The sequence below is a fragment of the Penicillium cosmopolitanum genome (assembly GCF_028827165.1).
Source record: "Penicillium cosmopolitanum strain IBT 29677 chromosome Unknown utg000003l:1.0-3747932.0:1.0-3751027.0, whole genome shotgun sequence".
NCBI lineage: Eukaryota > Fungi > Ascomycota > Eurotiomycetes > Eurotiales > Aspergillaceae > Penicillium > Penicillium cosmopolitanum.
Genome location: NW_026622673.1, coordinates 2,444,912 through 2,464,245, shown reverse-complemented (window position 1 = coordinate 2,464,245; position 19,334 = coordinate 2,444,912). Strand labels below are relative to the sequence as shown.

The 19,334-nt window shown below is 48.4% G+C and overlaps 8 protein-coding genes across 8 annotated transcripts; 2 read left to right on the top strand and 6 right to left on the bottom strand.

Annotated features, from left to right (window-relative positions):
- Positions 1-1,443: 1,443 nt before the first annotated feature.
- Positions 1,444-1,955, bottom strand: N7509_000966 (uncharacterized protein; the record flags this gene model as incomplete). The annotated part of the gene is made up of 2 exons (XM_056625603.1): positions 1,444-1,567; positions 1,711-1,955. 2 exons carry the CDS (start codon positions 1,953-1,955, stop codon positions 1,444-1,446), a joined length of 369 nt encoding a protein of 122 aa, XP_056494185.1.
- Positions 1,956-4,524: 2,569 nt separating this feature from the next.
- Positions 4,525-6,001, top strand: N7509_000965 (pyruvate dehydrogenase (acetyl-transferring) subunit E1 alpha; the record flags this gene model as incomplete). Its single annotated transcript, XM_056625602.1, has 4 exons — positions 4,525-4,644; positions 4,732-4,865; positions 4,946-5,400; positions 5,496-6,001. 4 exons carry the CDS (start codon positions 4,525-4,527, stop codon positions 5,999-6,001), a joined length of 1,215 nt encoding a protein of 404 aa, XP_056494184.1.
- Positions 6,002-6,695: 694 nt separating this feature from the next.
- On the bottom strand, positions 6,696-7,832 carry N7509_000964 (uncharacterized protein; the record flags this gene model as incomplete). Its single annotated transcript, XM_056625601.1, has 1 exon — positions 6,696-7,832. One exon carries the CDS (start codon positions 7,830-7,832, stop codon positions 6,696-6,698), a length of 1,137 nt encoding a protein of 378 aa, XP_056494183.1.
- Positions 7,833-9,667: 1,835 nt separating this feature from the next.
- N7509_000963 (SDR family oxidoreductase) lies at positions 9,668-10,392 on the top strand (the record flags this gene model as incomplete). Its single annotated transcript, XM_056625600.1, has 2 exons — positions 9,668-10,118; positions 10,199-10,392. The coding sequence occupies 2 exons, from the start codon at positions 9,668-9,670 to the stop codon at positions 10,390-10,392; spliced, it is 645 nt and encodes a 214-aa protein (XP_056494182.1).
- A 763-nt stretch (positions 10,393-11,155) lies between these two features.
- N7509_000962 (mitochondrial 37S ribosomal protein uS4m) lies at positions 11,156-12,603 on the bottom strand (the record flags this gene model as incomplete). The annotated part of the gene is made up of 3 exons (XM_056625599.1): positions 11,156-12,007; positions 12,069-12,500; positions 12,568-12,603. The coding sequence occupies 3 exons, from the start codon at positions 12,601-12,603 to the stop codon at positions 11,156-11,158; spliced, it is 1,320 nt and encodes a 439-aa protein (XP_056494181.1).
- A 1,009-nt stretch (positions 12,604-13,612) lies between these two features.
- Positions 13,613-15,596, bottom strand: N7509_000961 (uncharacterized protein; the record flags this gene model as incomplete). Its single annotated transcript, XM_056625598.1, has 5 exons — positions 13,613-13,981; positions 14,070-14,148; positions 14,203-14,285; positions 14,340-15,261; positions 15,325-15,596. 5 exons carry the CDS (start codon positions 15,594-15,596, stop codon positions 13,613-13,615), a joined length of 1,725 nt encoding a protein of 574 aa, XP_056494180.1.
- Positions 15,597-16,442: 846 nt separating this feature from the next.
- On the bottom strand, positions 16,443-17,579 carry N7509_000960 (Zn(II)2Cys6 transcription factor domain-containing protein; the record flags this gene model as incomplete). Its single annotated transcript, XM_056625597.1, has 1 exon — positions 16,443-17,579. One exon carries the CDS (start codon positions 17,577-17,579, stop codon positions 16,443-16,445), a length of 1,137 nt encoding a protein of 378 aa, XP_056494179.1.
- A 258-nt stretch (positions 17,580-17,837) lies between these two features.
- Positions 17,838-18,538, bottom strand: N7509_000959 (uncharacterized protein; the record flags this gene model as incomplete). The annotated part of the gene is made up of 3 exons (XM_056625596.1): positions 17,838-18,191; positions 18,219-18,400; positions 18,511-18,538. The coding sequence occupies 3 exons, from the start codon at positions 18,536-18,538 to the stop codon at positions 17,838-17,840; spliced, it is 564 nt and encodes a 187-aa protein (XP_056494178.1).
- Between the last annotated feature and the right edge of the window lie 796 nt (positions 18,539-19,334).

Here is a 19,334-nt window from a genome sequence, read left to right as displayed (position 1 = left end):
CTTTTCATCGCCACTTTGATTTTACGAGCCGCGCTCTCGCCGCGCTATAGACCGCTAATCAATCCCCACACTCGCCCGTCGTCCCACCACTAGTGGCAGCGATGTGCAAGGAAAAACAAGAGCACAAGAAGCTAAGGGAGATTATTTGCACATCACTGACTCCATCGTCCCTGAATATGGAGTACTACTACGGAGTAGGTACTAGTACTCCTCCATAGTCCTCGACTCGCGCGCCGTTGCTGCCGCCACGGTGGATTTGCCAACTTCGCGTGCGACTGCCGATCAGTTGCCCCATTTTCTTCATTTTGAGAGGTCGTCGAGTCAACGAGGCGTCGAGGTCCTCCACCTTGTCTTGTGCAAAATTGTCCCAGTGCCGGATCGGCAGCTATCCCCCTGTCATATTCCAGCCACTCGCTTTGTAAATGCTTGCGTATGTACGGAGTATGGAGCTTGGTGTGGATGTAGACCTAGGCCTTGACCCTCTTCGAATAGTACTCCATAGTTACTCCATCCAGTACGATGTACGAGATACGGTCCAAATCTCTGTCTCCATCTCAATCCCCAATCCAAAAGATGTCTGTAATCTGACTGTCACGGGTGTAGGTATGTACCGTACGTAACAGGCGCGATGCACTATGGAGACGAGTTAACTTGACCTGTCAACGATCACCCCTTGGCGGAGTGATTGGCAGCTGCGCATCGGAGAATATAACTTGAACTAATGTAAGCACGTGTACAGAAGATAGCTCAAGCCCAATTTCGAGCCATTGCTCGTATTTGAGTAACCTGGGATTTTCCAATGATGATTGCTCTGGACTCCGTAAACGTCTGCTAGAGGTAATTCCTCCGATTTCCTGTCCACAGTTTGCGTGAACTACTAGCAGTATAGAGGTTAGGTTGATCCCCCCCCCAATCTCCCCCTCCCCTCCTCCCCTGAAGCTGTCAACGGGCCCTACTCAAATTAATCGCCCCATCCGCTGCTGACGGCTATTATGATCGACCTTGCCTCGTGTATCTGCAGTCAACGAGTAATTTCAAGTTTCTTCCTAGTACCTCCCTCCGTCTCTCTCCTTCTCTCCACCCTAGCTTGTTAGTCTGTACTAATTTGACGCCATCAAAATGATGTATACTCGTAATCATGATTAAAAACAACCAAAGCTGACATATCCCAAAAAAAAATACAGTGCAAAATGAAAGCAAAAGAAAACAGGGAAAAGCAACCAAACTACGTAGTAGTACCAGTAGAAGATCCTCATGTTGCTCAAATTTCAGAACCTTTGCCTTCCCCCCCTCCTCCCTCCCCTCTTCCCTCCATCTTGCTCTCTCGCACTACTAACTACCTAGGTACATTGGCTACTACTCACACTCGCAATCCGCTCTCAACCTCCGTGCCTGCAGCACACTACTGCGCGCGCCCAGTAATCCGCATGAAGATCAACGTCTTCAAAAGCTTGCGGGGAGGGCAAAGATGCGCACATCGCTCGGAATCCCGCCGGCCCAATCAAATGATGCAGCGACCGGCGCTGCGCTGCACTGCACCACACTGCGCACCGCACCGCGCTGCACACTGCATGCCCGTACGAGTCAAGGTCGAAAGTCAAGTCGAGAACGGGCAAAGGCTAAATTTAATGCCTCTCATAAATGAATGATCTTCATCGAAGAAGTGTGTTTTTTTTTCATGTACGGAGTACTGTGGTATACTATACATACATATCGGTATTCTTCAAGTTATTTTCGTACTCTGTACTCCGTACCACTACTTCATTACCCCGTACGAGTATGATGTACTCGTACACTCCGTACTCCAAATCCAGCTCCAATTCTAGTTCTAGTTCCATATCGTCCACGGACTGGACCACTGGCGACTCTACATAAGCCGGAGCCCAGGCCGCGACGATATCCGTGCCCTCAGGATCGCTGGAAACCGGTGTTTCAGAGCGTGGGAAATCGGCCATGGGCCCGGTCCCCTTTTTTCGGCTTTTACGTGTTCATGGTTAGGAGGTGCACGGTTTCATAGCCGTGGCATTGGGGGGTGCGATTAATTACTCCGTTCGTAGTGTGTGCGCTGAACTGGGGGGGGGGGGGGAGGGGCAGAAACGAAGGTGTGTCCGTTATGTATTTGGATACTCCGTACTCCGTACGCTCAGTGCTGTTCAAATTCTGTATTGTACTGCCAGTGTAGGGCAATTTAAGGTTTCTGGAATGAAACGGTCGTCCGTTGGTGGGCTCTTATTAGCGAGCGAGTCAATTCAGTTCTGTTAGGTGCAGAATTGAGTCGGATTTCCCGTACTGCTTGCCTCGAGGAGGGCAGGGAGGGTTCACTCCGTCCAATGAGGAATTGAGACTCAAGGGAAACTTGAAGGAGTTAGTGTGCAGACTTGGTGCTGCAGGGTGACGATGCGAGGAACAGGGGGGTCGGTTCTACTTTCGGGGTCGTGGACGCGCGACCGGACCCGAGAATATGGCGTGTGTATGTACGTAGTAGTACCTTCGGAGTATGGTTTCCAGCATGATTCCTTGATTCTTTTTCCACTTTTGTCTTTTGCATACTCGTAGACATACGAAAGCGAACTCTAAATCGATTTCTCTTGGAGTTGCTGATCGGGCACATGTTTGTGATTCAATATGGACCGCCCCCACTGCGTGATTATGCAGGGCCGTTTCATAGATATGTACCCTGTCCACCACTCTCTACATATGTAGGCACCGGCGCCAACGTTTTATCAAAGCGGCGCTCGATGACGACAATGACGACAGAAAGAACTTTTTTGGGATCATTATCTTCAAACGCTGGAGCCCAGCCAAGATCAAGATCAGATTCGATCAAACTGGGTCCGTATGAAACTCCCTAACCCGGACTCTGAAACAACCATCCTCGTCTTCGGCGAAAACGGCGCCGATGGCCATTCATAAATTGGAAGATCGGTGAATCCTGGTCCATGGGAGACGATTCCAGCTGTTTGGTTCTATCACAGGCTAAGAGTGACTCGGAATCTGAATCTCGTAGTACGAGTAGCGTCACATTGTCTAGACCCAGTCCACAGGTTCAGCCAGCCTTTTTTCTAAAATAGCCCCAAGGCCCGTTTTTTTATATATATATTTGAATCCTGCGGATTACTAGTAGAAGTTTCAGGTCTCGATACGATCAAATCGTTTTCTATCTTCTATCGGTTTTTATATGGGTCTTTCTTACAAGATCGATTCTGGTTTTTTACTACACGATTGGTATATTTGTATTTTTGCACCGGCCGAAAGGTGGACTGAACTGTTGAACTACTGATTCGCGACGGGTGGTGATCAACCGCATGGACCGGGCGTTATGGAGGGGTGCACGGTTATGGTTAACGACATATCACTTTTTTTGGCGCCCATCGCTCACCTGTGAATCCTGAGGAATGAGACCTAGATTCAAGAAGACGTTGGAATGGAGTAGTAAGAATCGATGTGTCAACTGTCATGTTGGGGTCGGGAAGAAGCAAACAAACACATGACTCGTCGCCTGCAGATAGAAGTATATTCTGTTGGTTCTCAGAGCATCCCAAGGTCATCATTCAACTCTCCGTACTTTAGGACAGACCCATGAATCCGATATATCCATTATTCAATCCAAGAAAGATAGGTCGCAACTTACATCCCATCACGCAGGAAGGATGCATCAGTTGTTTTCTCAAAAATGGACCTGTTAGGCTTATCACGCTAGATGTGTCGCGTAACTACCATATGTATGGTGACACAGGGTACTTTGGACATGGCCCCATGGGCGTGGGCGTGTGATCAAGGTTGTTGAGAGGGGTGATAGCCCCGCTGTTGATGAATGAGGCGCTGGCCTGTGGGTGCGACCCGACTGGAGTGGTTCTACTTGTGGCTGAGATATAGTAGTGCATAAGTACAAGCTCCTAGTAGTATTTCTACTTTATCGCTCCCACATCACTTGGTATGAAATATCTGTTGAGAGCGTTTCTCGGGGCCGTCAACTGGCAAGTCGGGCATTGCTCCGGAGGAATCGGAGAGTTACCGGAGCTTAGATCCTACACCACCTTCGGACAAAGACACTTTGAATTGATCCTTCACTTGGAGCCCGGATTATTCCTCCCGCCCCTGGGGAACTCATACTTTTTGCATTGGCATTCCTGTTGGGACAGGCCGGGAAAAACAGGGTTTGACCGGAGAAGGACGGAGATCATAGAGGGGGGATGAGGGCAACCACACCAAACGGTCCTGCGAGTAGTGTGTGCCATAATCAATGTTTTTGACCTATATTATGACCCTCTCAGAATTGCTTCACCAGTACTCCGTACCTCCACGAGACTTGGTCCAGGGTGTTGAATTGAGCTTTCCCCAGTCCAGTGTAGTCCAGTGTAGGCCAGCTCCGGGTTTGTTCTGTTTGCATCAGCCACACCGGCGGCCCCCGAATGGGAAAGATTACGTAAGGAAATCGGGAAAGTTTGTTCCCAACATCTCACGGAAAAGTGTCGCTATCAACCTCATCCTTCTCCCATCGTCAATTGGGAATCAGTGTTCACCATGCTCTTCCGTACTGTGGCCCGTCAGGCCGCGCCTCTGCGTCGCCAGGCTTTCGCCCCTATCACCCGTCGCTCTGTCACCACCGACGCCGCCTCCGCGCACGCCGAGAACATCCCGAAGGTTTGTTGAGATCTCATCCGGAAAATAGGAAAATGCCATACGAGGCCTCAAGGACTCAATGCTGATTCTGGCAATTGCGCTATACAGGAGGATGACAAGCCCTTCACCGTCCGCCTCTCCGACGAGAGCTTCGAGACCTACGAGCTCGACCCGCCCCCATACACCCTGGAGACCACCAAGAAGGAGCTGAAGCAGATGTACCACGACATGGTTTCGATCCGGTATGCGCTACCCCAGTTTCACCTACTGCCTCTTTGCGAGAAGCTCGCTCTAACTGTTTGCTCTTTTCCCTTTGATATAGTCGCATGGAGATGGCCGCCGATCGCCTGTACAAGGAGAAGAAGATTCGCGGTTTCTGCCATCTGTCGACCGGTCAGGAGGCCGTCGCCGTCGGTATCGAGCACGCTATCAACCGCATGGACAAGATCATTACCGCCTACCGTTGCCACGGTTTCGCCCTGATGCGCGGTGGTACCGTCAAGTCCATCATTGGTGAGCTCCTGGGCCGCCGCGAGGGTATCGCGTACGGCAAGGGTGGTTCCATGCACATGTTCGCCGAGAACTTCTACGGTGGTAACGGTATCGTCGGTGCCCAGGTTCCCGTCGGTGCTGGTCTGGCTTTCGCTCAGCAGTACAACGAGCAGCCCAACACCTCCATCATCCTGTACGGTGATGGTGCCTCCAACCAGGGTCAAGTGTTCGAGGCTTTCAACATGGCTAAGCTGTGGAACCTCCCCGCCCTGTTCGGCTGTGAGAGTAAGTTTTTTCTTTTCTTTTACCCTGTTATTCTCGATTCTGAGCTCTCTCCCCCTTGCAACCCGAATCAAATTTCTAATATTCCCGTTCTATAGACAACAAGTACGGTATGGGTACCTCCGCCGCCCGCTCCTCCGCCCTGACCGAGTACTACAAGCGTGGTCAGTACATCCCCGGTATCAAGGTCAACGGCATGGACGTCCTGGCCACCAAGGCCGCCGTCCAGTACGGAAAGAACTACGCCATCTCCGGCAACGGTCCCCTCGTCTTCGAGTACGTGACCTACCGTTACGGTGGTCACTCCATGTCCGACCCCGGTACCACCTACCGTAGCCGTGAGGAGATCCAGCGCATGCGCAGCACCAACGACCCCATCGCCGGTCTCAAGCAGAAGATGCTCGAGTGGGGCGTCACCTCCGAGGAGGAGCTCAAGGGCATCGACAAGGAGGCCCGCGCCTACGTCGACGCCGAGGTCTCCGAGGCTGAGCAGATGGTTGCCCCCGAGAACAGCTCCCGCAACCTGTTCGAGGACATCTACGTCCGCGGCTCTGAGCCCAAGTGGATGCGTGGCCGTACCGTTGACGAGACCTTCTACTACTAGATGGAATTATAACCCGACGGTGCGGACCTGATCGTCTCGGATTCGACGGTCCTGGTCCCTATTGAAAATCTTGTCGTTTTAACCTCCACGGGGCTCTGGAGTTTCTCTCCGTGGAAAGATTCCCGCAGTGCATCCCTGTTTCTATCTACCCCTTATCTGTAATTTAGCCGATGACTACTTTTTCTTCGTTCGTCCTGGTTTCTTGTTCTAGAGTAGAAATCATCATTGGTTCCATGAAATTTCCTTCTTCGATGTAGCTTTACCTAGGAACTTGCGTGTATGTATTTGGTTTGCGGAAACCGATCCAGAAGTCCACGCATGTTGTTTTTTTTTGTGCTGAAGTGCCGCTCTCTAAGCCGGAGTCGTGCGCCCCGGCGAGATTTTGAAAGCATGAGCAGAATTACACCCTGTTATCAGAAAGAGAACCTTGGAAGAAAGATTCGGAAAGTCTCGGAGTCAAAGGGCTGATTATGATTAGCCTCATAATTTAAAATGGGATATAATGTAATATTTTCAATCGGTGAATGGTATACCTGGTTATATCTAAACAAGGACGCTGAGCATATTATGGGTATCGTAGCAAGGTAAAAAAAAAAAAAAAAAGAACATCATCACCACCAAAAATTCCACGCAGCGAGTACTGAATCAAGGAAAGGAGCAAGGAGATATGGTGTAGCCAACAAAACAGATCGTCTCAAGCCGGTTCCTGCCGCAACATCTCGAGAATCATCTCCTGCGTCCGCTGGACAGAGTCTAGTTTTTCTTCCAATGCCGCACGGTCACGCTTCATCTCATGTCGAAGTTCAGCTCGAAGCTCCTGTCGCAGCTCATCTTTAATCCGATTGATATCATAAAGTCCGGGATACTGCTGTATCTCTCTCTCAGAACCCTGGATAGAAGCGGCCTGTGAATTCGACTCGGACGCAGCCTGAACTAGAGCCGATATTACAGGCGAGGATCGGATGTCAGCGCCACCATTCCCAGAAGCCGCGTCGAGGTGCTTGTTAAGCTTGCCAAGTGTTTCAAGCACGGCGCCAAACATGCGATTGTTCGGAGATGGATCTGCCGGTGTAGTGCTAGGTGCAACAGGCACAGGAGGTGTGACTTGGCTTATGGGAATGGGATTTGAGAACATATTCTCAAACCCAGGCGGTAGCCTGACAGCATTTGTAGGCGGCGCTGAAGGGGTCTCGAATGTATGCGCTGGAACGACAGGAGCAGACGTGGGAGTGGAATCTGAGATCTGAAGCGCATCACCGGGGATATGGGCAGCAGCAGTAGTAGTACTATTATCATGGAAAGAATGGCCCGTACCCACATCCATTCCATCAGGAGTAGCCGGTGAAGGAACACCAACTCTTTCCACTACCACTGGCATACCCTGCTCATCAGGAGATCTCCACTGTGCATCACCAGGTTTAGAAGACCTCCTGCGCATAATCATATCATCACGCTTCGCAATCCGCCTCGCCTCAGCTTCCTCCCACTGCTGCCAATTCGGAATCCAAGCATCAAGAACAGCACACCATTGCGGATTCATCAAATCCTCCACCAAATTCGGACCCGAAAAGTCCCGCTGCCTCTGCTGCTGCTCATCAAGGAATTTAATCCTTTGCTTCGTGACAATTTCAACCTTCCTCCGTACAGAGTGCCACGAATAAGGTCGACCATGCGCAAATGTAAACTCGGCCGCAATCGTCTTCCACCAGTTACATATATCGCTGCGTTTACCGAACGTGCCTGCGTGCCGATTACACAGCTCGAATAGTGAGACTTCTTCCTTGGTCGTGAGACGTTTGCCGTGTTTGCGCGGTCCGTCTTCGGTTTCCATTTCGGCTGCTCGTTTGGTTCCTCGCGCGCTTGGTTGGGCTTGGACTGTATTGTTTCTCGCGACTGGCCCGCCGGCTGTCTCGCTTCTGGAAATGCTAGTCATCGACTTCGTAGTGTAGTCCTGGACTCCGGATCACTGGCTCCCCACCACTCGTTCAGAGTCCGGTTTTCGTTCGCTGGAGAGGTCTTGTATGAGGGTGCAGAAATAGGCCGGCTCGCCCGCGGCGTGGACGTTACTTGTAGAAGAATAAAGATAAAAAGTACCCCCGTTCCTGAGAGATCCCTGGTGTTCCAGAGAGATTCGGGAGACGGCGATGAAGCTCAAATGTGAACGGATCGTGGCCCTGTATGTATTCGCGGACCATTAACGGGGTGGATCTTGTTTGATATGGGGTTGATTGATAGCCAGGGTGGTGAGTTAGGAGAAGGAAGGGTGGTTCCACGTACGGATGTAAAGGCCTGATGGAATGAATCAAGGACGGTATGCCGATTCGTAGGATAATTAATTTCTCAACGAAGGTAGGAACGAGCCTATACAGCCCAAAAGTGAGAAGCGCGCGGGCTGATAAGGTGATTGTCGATCCGGGGAGGACGGAGACGGGGAAATGGGAGGAAGAGGAGAAGTGCAAATCCGAGAGCGCGTGTTGCAATTTTGAGCGGGCGGTAATTTTCACCCGTGGAATTGCACTTGGGCCTGGCCCGCTTGTCTCCACTTTGGGGCATGGGGGATGGTTTTGCACTTTCTGTTACGGGTCTGCTTTATTTATTTGCAGGAAGAATAAGTCTATGCGATGCAGTACTATTTTGGTTTGAATATTATGAGCTTCTGTTTTTTTTTCTAGTAATTGCGAAATTACGTTGAGACGAACTATTTGGGTATCTTTGTTCTAGTTACACTGCTCCATGATCAGCTATACAACTTTATCATCTGACCCTACTCTTCACTCCGTATAGAAAAAAAATGATCCAATTTAACCTTTCATATTCGTAGACCTGTCTGAAACATTGAATTTTGAAATCATTTCAAGATATGAGTCTTGGATCAGCCCCCGCTCATATACCGGAATATGGCTCCAGTCTTATTAAAGACATGGTGGGTCAGCGCTTCTGATACTAGTCAGACGACTGGAAGAGAGAAAGGAATCAAGAGTTAGAGGCATTTGAACTGATTTTGATTCGTAATAATCAAGAAAGAATCATACACCTGAGCAAAGTCTCACTCACCAAAGTAAAACGTATACCTAGTATCAGGTAGGATTTTTGTTGTCATTCAGATTTGAAGAATAGCTGGGGAACACATTTTGGCTACGGTATTTAAGATAAGAAGCTACTTGTGATTTACCTCGAGCGTACCACAATGAATATGACAACAGCATCGCGATCAGATCACCGGCTTTATGAGTAGAGCGCAGATCGATGCTCTCGGGGTAATGTTTCAGCAAAATGCATAGAACCTCAGCCTCGCTTAAGCAAAACACGGGAGACAAGGCTATTTAGCGAGTACTACTAGTACACATTGCCGGTCAATTCCTACACGACCCACCCAATCCATGGACGTGCTCGGGATCCTTGTGGAGACAATTGCGCTAGTGCATCCAAATTACCAACTTGGGAAACAAAATGCGCACTAAAATACTCGCAGTCAACTACTAAAGAGCGCTAGACAGGACTTTGGCCAGCACCGGGGATAGGAGATATTCCTAGTACTACTCGTAGTAGAATTCCACTTAGCTACGAGTATGTACCCACTGGCACTTCCGTCTCGTTTGAAAAGTAATTCAATCCCCGGATCAAAATAAATATATTCAATTTCAATAACACTTATAACTCATAACAATGATCTCGTCCACCAATAACCCCAAAACAGTCCTAATAACCGGCTGCAGCTCTGGTGGCATCGGATCAGCCTTAGCAGAAACCTTCACAGAACGAGGCCTCCACGTCTTCGCAACAGCCCGCACCCTGTCGAAGATGACACGTCTAGAGAAACGCCCGAACATCACCCTCTTAGAGCTAGATGTGACGTCCGCCTCTAGTATCCATGCTGCTGTGGAGACAGTCACGGCGATTACCGGAGGAAAGCTCGATTATCTAGTCAACAATTCAGGCCAATCTTGCGTTCGGCCGGCTCTTGATACGGATCTGGAACAGGCGAAGAAACTATTCGATGTCAACTTTTGGGGAGCGGTTGATACTATTCATGCTTTTGCGCCGTTGGTTATTATCTCACGGGGAACTATTGTAAATGTGGGTTCTATTGCTTCGGTGTTGAATGTGCCGTGGGGATGTAAGTTTCCAGTTCACAAAATTTTCTGGCATGTATATATACATAGACCTAACATTTGATAATGATATTTGATGAATCAGCTTTTTACAACGCATCAAAGGCCGCAATCCAAGCCTACGGCGAATCCCTTCGTCTAGAAATGGCACCTCTAAACGTAAAAGTCACCACCGTCATGACCGGAGTCGTCGCAACGAACATATTCGCCAACCATCCAGACCCCAAACTCCCCGAGGATTCGTACTGGAAGCCCGCTCCAAAGAGATCAGTGCCATGATAACGGGTAGTTCAAATATCATTGAGAATGGGCTCCCAGCGTCCGTGTTTGCGAAGCGTGTTGCGGATGAGATTCTTGGAGGCGCGACGGGGTTAATATGGAGAGGGAAGATGGCTTCAATTGGGTGGTTTTTGCAGGCCTTTTTGCCGGGTTGGCTTTTGGTAGGTTGAGTTTATTGCTTGGATTTGAAATTATGCTCACCTGGACATGAATTGATAGGATCGTGCTCTGCTAGCTGGATCTGGGATGGAGAGATTGGCATCAGCTTGAAGCTGAAGGGTATACGCCTGGGCATATATATATATGCAGCCCTGGAGGTACTAGTACCATCTCACCCTCGGGGCCTAAATCAACCAACAGGCTTCGAGTTCCTTGTCTATACGATCTCCTTGGGGGTACTGCTATATTACCTTAACTTACTTCAGTGGCTCTTTTGAAATTGCGTGTACTACACAAATTTACGAGAGTCATCTAACGTGAACAGAAAATTTATATCCATTTACAGTCGAATCATGGCTATGGTGGTACAGAGAGAGCACAGAAGCTCCAATAATAACAAGAGGACAATAAGCACCAACACCATGCTCAAAGGACCCGAATGGGTCTCTCCCAACTAAAAATCAAAACCATGGGGAGATAGATCTATGAGCACCGGAGCAGGTATGCAGATAGAGGAGAGCAGTAATACACTCGTGGGGGTAATAGAGACAAGACAAGACGAGAAAGCAGAAGACAAGAAATATGAAGATTAATCACATCTTCTTTACCACCGTCTCTTCAAGTACCAGCCATAAGCCGGGGTACTGATGCTCTCGCCAAATGGAGTAGGGACCTCGGCGGAACCCGGACGGGCAACCGGGTGACGCAGGTACACAGCGGCGCAGATGTTCTGGTTGACTTCGAGGTAGCGGGGGATGAAGGCGAAGGCGGACATGAAGTCACGCGGGCGCCAGGGGGTTGCGTATGGCTTAGAGTGGTCGATAGGGTTATCGCGCATCTGCGTAAGAGCACGCTTGAGGACCTCGAATTCCTCATCGGTCAGCTCGGATGCGTCGACGTCGGCGCCCTCAGCAGCGGCCTGGAAGGCTTCGGAGAGCTTGTTGCTGGCGGCCTCGGGCTCGACGGAAGTAGCAGCGTCGGACTCTTCGGAGTCATTCTTGGCCTGCTTGGTCTGCTTGGCGGGCTTCTTCTCGGCACGCTTCGCATTCAGCATCAGGGTAAGCTCGGAGAATTGAGCTTCCAGGTTGTCTGTGAGGATAGTGCTGGTTCCGGAGCGCGATAGGACACGGCGCACAGCCTTTTGGAATCCACGGAGTTCCTGCTTGCGCTTGGCTGGCAGGACTTCCTTGTCTGTGGACATGATGTTCTTGGCTTGAGCCATCAATGCCTTGAGGGTATCCCGGCCATCTTCCTTCTCAGTGTCTGGCTTCGTCTCGGCGGCCTCCTCGGACTTGGCCTCGGATTCATCCTGGACTTCCTCTTCATCCTTTTGCTTCAGCTGGCGGGTTTCACGTCGCTCGAATTTGGTCTTGGGGGCACCTGTGGCAAACATCACGCGGTCGGGGTCGACTTGGAAGAGGTCACCGGGGTTGAGGAGGTAGCTGGGGTGGCGCATCTGAAGGCGAGTGGAGTTAGTATCCAAGCAATTCACTCAATATAATTAAATAATTTCATACCTTCTGTCCATTGACGGTAACAGCTCCGTGAATAACGAATTGGCGCGCTTGACGTGTGCTGCTGGCAAAGAGGGATCGGAAGATAGCGACATCCAACCGACGCTCAAGGGGAGCGAAAGCCATCTGGGTGAAAGGAATAATTCTAGAGGGACGGCCCTTTTCGCCCTGTGTCTGAAGACCGGAGCCTCGGCCAGCAGAGTTCTTGGATCCATCATCGGCGGCCAGATCGGCGGTGTCCATGGGGATAACGCTGCGAATGCGCTTGGAGAACATGCGCTTCCATTGACCCTCGCGGACCTGTTCACCGTGATAGGCACGACCAAGAGCCTTAGCGGACCATTTTTGCTGGAAGAATGTGCGGTTTGCGGTGGCCGGGCTTCGCAATCGTTGTAGGTTATACAAGTTGTACTTGCTCCATGATTGACGGATTTTCTGGATGGACAGGTGTTAGTGCATTCAAGACATGTGAGAGAACACAAGGTGATCAATTGGAACTTACCCCCTTAGATAGGGAGTTGCTAGCCCTGTTTCTCATTGTGGCAAGTGTGAGGGACGCGACCTTGACGGGGAGAGATCGGTTGGAGTCGTCGAGTCTAGCCGTGTCTTGAGGCCGCTCCTCCAAAACTTCCGCAGGTCACGTGGATGACTGATATTGGTCTGCATGAATTTCGTTCGCTTCTCAGGATTTCCCATTGATGATGTCACATTTTTCGATATTCTCAAGTAACAGGTTCCATAACTCAGTTGGTTAGAGTGTGGTGCTAATAACGCCAAAGTCGAGGGTTCGACCCCCTCTGGAACCACTTTTTTGCTTCATGAGTCTATACCATTAGGTTAATGGTGGGGATTTGAGTTTGTGGAGCGGATATTGGATATAGTCAAGGGTTTGACCCTCTGGAACCATCTTTTTGCCTATTTCTCTATTCGAAATGGAGAATATTTTTTATTCTAGGTACCCCACTACGTCCATTCTATCATGTAGTCATAGATATGAGCCTACATCAATCAACTGGTTCCATAACTCAGTTGGTTAGAGTGTGGTGCTAATAACGCCAAAGTCGAGGGTTCGACCCCCTCTGGAACCATTTTTTGCTAGTTACCGTTTAGGTACTCCACCTGCCTGATATAGCCTCAAATCTCAGCGACCCTTAATCAACTGGTTCCATAACTCAGTTGGTTAGAGTGTGGTGCTAATAACGCCAAAGTCGAGGGTTCGACCCCCTCTGGAACCATCTTTTTGCTAGTTTTTGCTATGTTTCGGCAAAGATTATGTTTAGCCAAGTCTAGGCAGTCTGAGTGACATTGATATCGAACTTAAACAAGGTAGCGACTCGGATGGGTGGGTGCGGTATTAAAGGGGGATGCCAAGGTAAACATCACCTAAGTCTTGCGACCGCTGAATTGATCCCTTCAAGTTATGATCGATTAAGATACATATAGTATTCAGGTTAGTTAGTATTGGACTGTCTTGATACGCCTGAAACACCTGCCAGGTTTCTTAATAGTATCTATGGGTCTACTAACTCCCCAATAATTTCCTCCTTTCAAAGGGTTCCAGTGACAGTTTCAACGGTGAGATCCTCTGGCCACGCAGGATAATCTATGCCATTTCCACGAGTGCCAATCTGATAACTCAAATCCACTTCCTTGCCAGGGAATTGGGCAATTGGTTTAACCAGGTAGAATTGAGCGTTGAGAACATTCGACTTTCTTGTTTCGAAAAATTCCGGATTGAAAAGCGATTCCTGATCGTGCTTATAGAGACTCTTTATCATGGCAGGAATCGAGTACTGCATTGCATGGTAATGGCGGAAGGATAATTTCTCGTGTCTCGCCCATAATTCTTCCCATGTTTCATTGTCGTAGGCTCCGCAGGAGCGAACAAGCCATTGGGAATAATAGTTGAGTGAGACCTTTTTAACGTACATTGTTAGTAGGGTCGTGGATTTTGCGATTCAAATTGAGGAAGGTATAGAAAAAGAAAAGAAAGGATTTTCTCACGTCGATGCCATAGCAGCCTCCATATTCGGCACGGCGTACAAGGGCCTCCAAAATTGCCGTGCAACCTGTGGAACCGGTACTAAAGAATGCTTGTAAGCTCTGTCTTGGCTAGATTCTGGCTCTTGTGACCTACCAATAATCCGAATTTGGGAAAACAGGAGTTACAGCCTCATCATGGCCCATTGCTTGTGAATAAGATCTCGAAACACCACAGCACTATTGTTGTCAGATTTTCAATTATGTCTAGCGGAGTCGCTTGGATATACTTACAGCGTCACTGATCTGCTGCCAGCCACTGCGGTGGGTCCATGGCCCATACCAACCGTAGCAGTTCTCTCGGACGTGCAATATACCACGCGCACGATCCTTTACCAAATCAAAGACAACTTGACGGCTGAAGCCCAATCTCTCCATGACACCAGGACGATAACCATCAACCACGACGTCAGCATCGCGAATTAGATTACGTAGCCTTTCTCTGTCTGCTTCGTCCTTGAGATGCAAGAACGAATTCCACTTACCCCAGTTTAAATCTTGGTGAAGGGCAGACAAGTCAGTCACATGCGGAGATACAACGCGCATGACACTTGCGCCCATTTCAGCGAGACTTCTTGTGATGGTAGGGCCGGCGATGACTCGGGTGAGATCTACTACCTTCAGACCGGCGAGCGGTCGCTTTGGTGAAGAAGGATTAGAGGCGTTTTCTGGCCACCAAGAAGCCTGCTGGTTCGAGCTTGGGTCTTTAATTATCTCGTAAAGTCCAACTTTGCCGGAAGTTTTGCCATGTTCACTTGCAAAGTACTCATCAGATGACCAGGCTATGGTTCCTGAAGTTCGGGCTTTTTCGTTGACGAGTTCGTCAAGATCCTCTGCATTATACTCAAGAATCTTATCTTGGATCTTTTCGACCACCGAGTCATAAGTGTCAATCTCTTCACCCTCTAGAGAGAGTCCCAAAGCTGCCAGGGCAGGTTCGGGATTCATATTGCCATGTATATGATAGAAACGACCGTCCTTTGTCTGATAAATATTGGTTACCAAGCTTCGATGGAGACTTGCGTGAGATCGATGCTTGTCTTGGTTCGGGAAAAGTTCTTGCATTTCTGATGAAAATGGATCTAACGGAACCGGGGTGCCCTCTTTGACATAGCGTGCGATCAAGGGGGACATGAAAAAAAGACTCGCATGGTTCCTAGCACAGGCTGTCAAATTCGTGGGCACAACTCCAATAGACATAGTATTACTAGTGACTCACGTGTTTATGACAATCTCGACAGGGTCGATTTTGTACTTCCGACCCAGAAGATAATTTAGCATTGTGGCCTCAAAGGCCTTGATCGCCGATATGCTCTCCGCGAATCTCCAATTGATCGGAATAATTGGCCGAAATGAGCCCTCAAACCGCACATGTCTACTGAGAGACTCTAATTCCTTGGGCAATGCGTCCATCAAAGGGTTTCGTAGGATGCCATTTTCAAAGACCCGCCTCGCCTCTGAGGGAACTGAATACTTAGAGGTAGACCCCATGGTGGGCTGGATCGTACAATAGGATTAACTTGAAGGTGGTTAGAGTTAGAACGCCGGGAGTACTTGGGGTGAAGGGGTGAAGAAGCTAAGGAAGGGGTGAGGGGAAATCCAAAAATGAAGGATTCCACGGCGTCCTCATAGTGGGTAATATTTTAGCAAATCAACGGAGCCCGGCTGCAAAAGCAGTTAGTAATAATCTTGGAAGTGGAATCCTTCTACGGCCGTAATGCAGCGCTGCATATGCCAGTGGGTAGTAGTAGTACCCGAACGCGAGAGGGGATATACTGCCACGGGTCTTTTGAGTCATTCTCATTTATGAGCATAAATACTATATATATGCGTTTTGGCTCACAGCCCCGCAAAATCACCTATTACTTGGTTGTTTCCTGACAGGGAACATAAATTTATCTGTGCTTCGACGTATCGTGATTAATTCAAGATTCTAGGTTCGGTGTGGGGAAGCGAACTTGAACGACCACGTAATAGCTGGGGTGGATAAGCCCTGCACAAAATATGTCGCATTTATGCACGTACCTAGGTACATATAGTGCATATAGTTCTATTTCAGAAGCAAGTTGGATTCAAGTTGTGCGAGAGCTGTTGAATCTATAGAAATCTAATTTAAGAACGTATTGGGAGGATTTCCAAGGTTCTTCATGTTTTTTCGTATATGGTGTTTTAGATAAGCTCTTTGTTTATTTTCTCCGGATTACCTACTTTATTTACAATCATCATTTGGAATATTAACTAGGCCATTGGCAATTTTTACTCATTGGAAGGTGCTAGACATGGCAGTAGATGCCTTATTGTATATTGAATTACTCAAATGAGCTGAAGTATCAGTATTTAGGACCTTCCGGAAGCTATCCTCTCATATGCCCAGTTCAAAATAACGCTTGCCTCTTCATTTTCAATAGAGACCAAAGAAGCTAACCTTTTTACAACCGTCTCTCCGGCCAATCTTGCCCACCACGAATCCTTCGAGCAGCCAATAACTGCACCCCAGCAAATGTATATCAACAAGGCAACAGGCTCTTTCTCTCGTACTAGGCTAACAAACGCTTCACCGACCTCAACAACCCAAGCAAGAGCCATTTTTCCATCTCTTGCAGAGCAATTTTCCAGCATTAGAATGGCTCTGGTATAAGTTTCCTGCAACTGCAAGCTTGTATGATCGCACAATCTTCTCAGTTCAGGTGGGATAATGCTACCTACTGGGGGAGACGTGGTCCAGTATTCCTTGGGATAAAGTTGAATCATGGGCTTTAAGGGACTTTTATCAAGCCAGGGCTGGGCACATTCAATCACAGAGTGGATTCCCTTCACAAAGGAGAAAATTGAAGTAAGGCTTGTGTGATCAGTTTCTGGGTTTCCGTTTGGTTCGCCGTCGGAAGTATCGAAAAATGGAGACACAGCTGCAAAAGCCATCATGATCATAGAGCACAGAAGAAGTGCTTCACAGTTTGAGGATGAGATATGCTCCAGCTTTGTCCGAAAAGCAGGCAGAGCTTTTTCTTGGTATTTGAGCGCATCATCGATAAGCGACGCAGAATTTGAATCGAATTCGGTCCTTTCGGCTGCAATATGCAAGCATGTAAATGCAAATAGTGAATCTATCAAGAATTCGTGACTCATTCCCAATTTTACAGCGTAGTCTTGGAAAATATGGCTCATCTCGGGAGAAAAGCAGTGGCATGTTTTCAGGCACCAGTGGTGCATTAGCCCTAGCTCTTTCATTCGGCTGGTGGTATTTAGACCGAGTAGTCGTCCAGATTGTGTTGGATTTTCGTCCTGCGTTTGTCCAATTTCCCGAGATCGATCGCTCCAATCAGAATTTTGAAAGCCATTATCCTGATATTTGCAATCCAAGTTTCGAGAAATGCAGTTTGTACAGGGAGGGCCAGTCTCATCACACTTCTTTCGTCGAGACTTGCATTGCTGACAGCCCGTACGAGACTTGGTATGAGATCTTCGTGGTGGCATCTTTCAAGGGGTAGAACATGTTGGGTTGAAGAAATACACGAGACCGAGCGAGCCGCAACCTTCTTAAGAAATCGTTTTGGGCGGTGAGCATACACTATCTTGAAGCCAAATAAACAGAATAACTTGAAATTCCAGTAAATGAATATCTATAGAGCTGTCGCTTAATTACAAATATAGGGCATCTCTCTAACCCACTTCTCTTGGATGGCCTCATCCATCACCCATTCCGCAACACTCGCTCGACTAATCCACATGCCATCACTTCCACTGCCCAAGAAAGTTGCGTTCACTGGGCGCATCTTCTCCATTAGTCAACCCTCCGACTCGAAATAGTGTCCATTTAATTCCATCCTCAGCCGGCAATGTCGTTATGTATGCCCCAACATGGATCATTTCCCCGTATTGGCCACGCGTAGAAGGGATCGCCTTCATCGTCCACTCTCCAAGTCGCCATTTGAATGACGCAACATCAGACGTACCCTTATAGGAAGGCGTGCAAAGAACGAGAACTCGTTTGATGCCTTGAGAGACGAGTTTAGGAATAAGGGCTCTATAACCATTTGTGAGGGCCTTGAGAGATCCAGCAATAGTCAGTGTCTTCAAGCGATAATGCTATTGAAAAGGAGGTTGCTTCCGTACCGTGCCTTGGTTTCCGACTGGGGGCCCAGCAAAGGATACGAATGTATCAGCCCCGCATCTTGAGACTTCATCTAGAGTATCTTCATCTTCCAGTGTTCCTTCGATGATTGCTACCTTTTTGTTGTCGGCGACTTTGGTTGGTACCTTGGATCGACTTCGGACGAAAAGGGTGAGAGTATGCCCTGCCTCGAGAGAAATGTCACAAAAAATACCCCCGATCGCGCCTTTCCAAAGTAATTGGTTAGTTGCTTGCTGTAGTAAATATGATCAAGAGTAGTTATAGTATACATACCTGTAGCCCCCAAAACTAGAAAATGCATGTTTAATAACAATGGAGTGACGTCTTTTCTCTTTCTTTTTAGAACCAGAATTGTTAAAATTTTCGATTTCCGTGCGACTTTTCTCCAGTTAAATAGTAGGCCTTTTGTCTTAGTATGAATGTTGACTCGGAGATTTGCAAGCAGGTCGTGATATCTTCTCCTGATTGGTGGTAAGAAGTGGCAACTCCTCTCGAGCCTCGGAAACTCCACACGAATACGCCGCGACATCGCTCAAAAGGGAAAGTCATACGCGTCCAATCACATTCATCGGCGGCCAAGAACAACCGCAAGCCATCGACCTGGGGAGTGTTGTAAAATTGCAAGGAGCACGTGGACCATGTCTGAAACTTGAGGTTATAACCTTGGAAGCAGTTTTCAAGGTTCTTCTTTGGTCATTGGGTTTACTGGATTCTTTGCAAGAGCCCTGGAGGACTTGAATATCAGATTAAGATCATCATTCTATTTTCAGGCGATATAAACAATACTAAAGTTCAGCTTCAAAATCTGAATTGAAACCTATGTACAAAATTTACAATCCATATCCGCCATTCAAAAAGACTCTGTCGGCAAGAGAGAAATTATTGCCGAGACGAGCCGTAAAAGACAAGTGTAGGTAGCCAGTGTTGTCCGGGCTACCATGCATGAAAGAGAGTGTCTCTCCGCGGAGCATACCCGCGTTTTTTTATCATTCTTGAGACCCCCAGCCCAAGCAACCGAAACATAATCATCAAGCCCGGGCTTTATGCAGAGCCCCGGGCAGAAAGTGGAAAAACAAGGAAGAAAAAATACTGAGCCA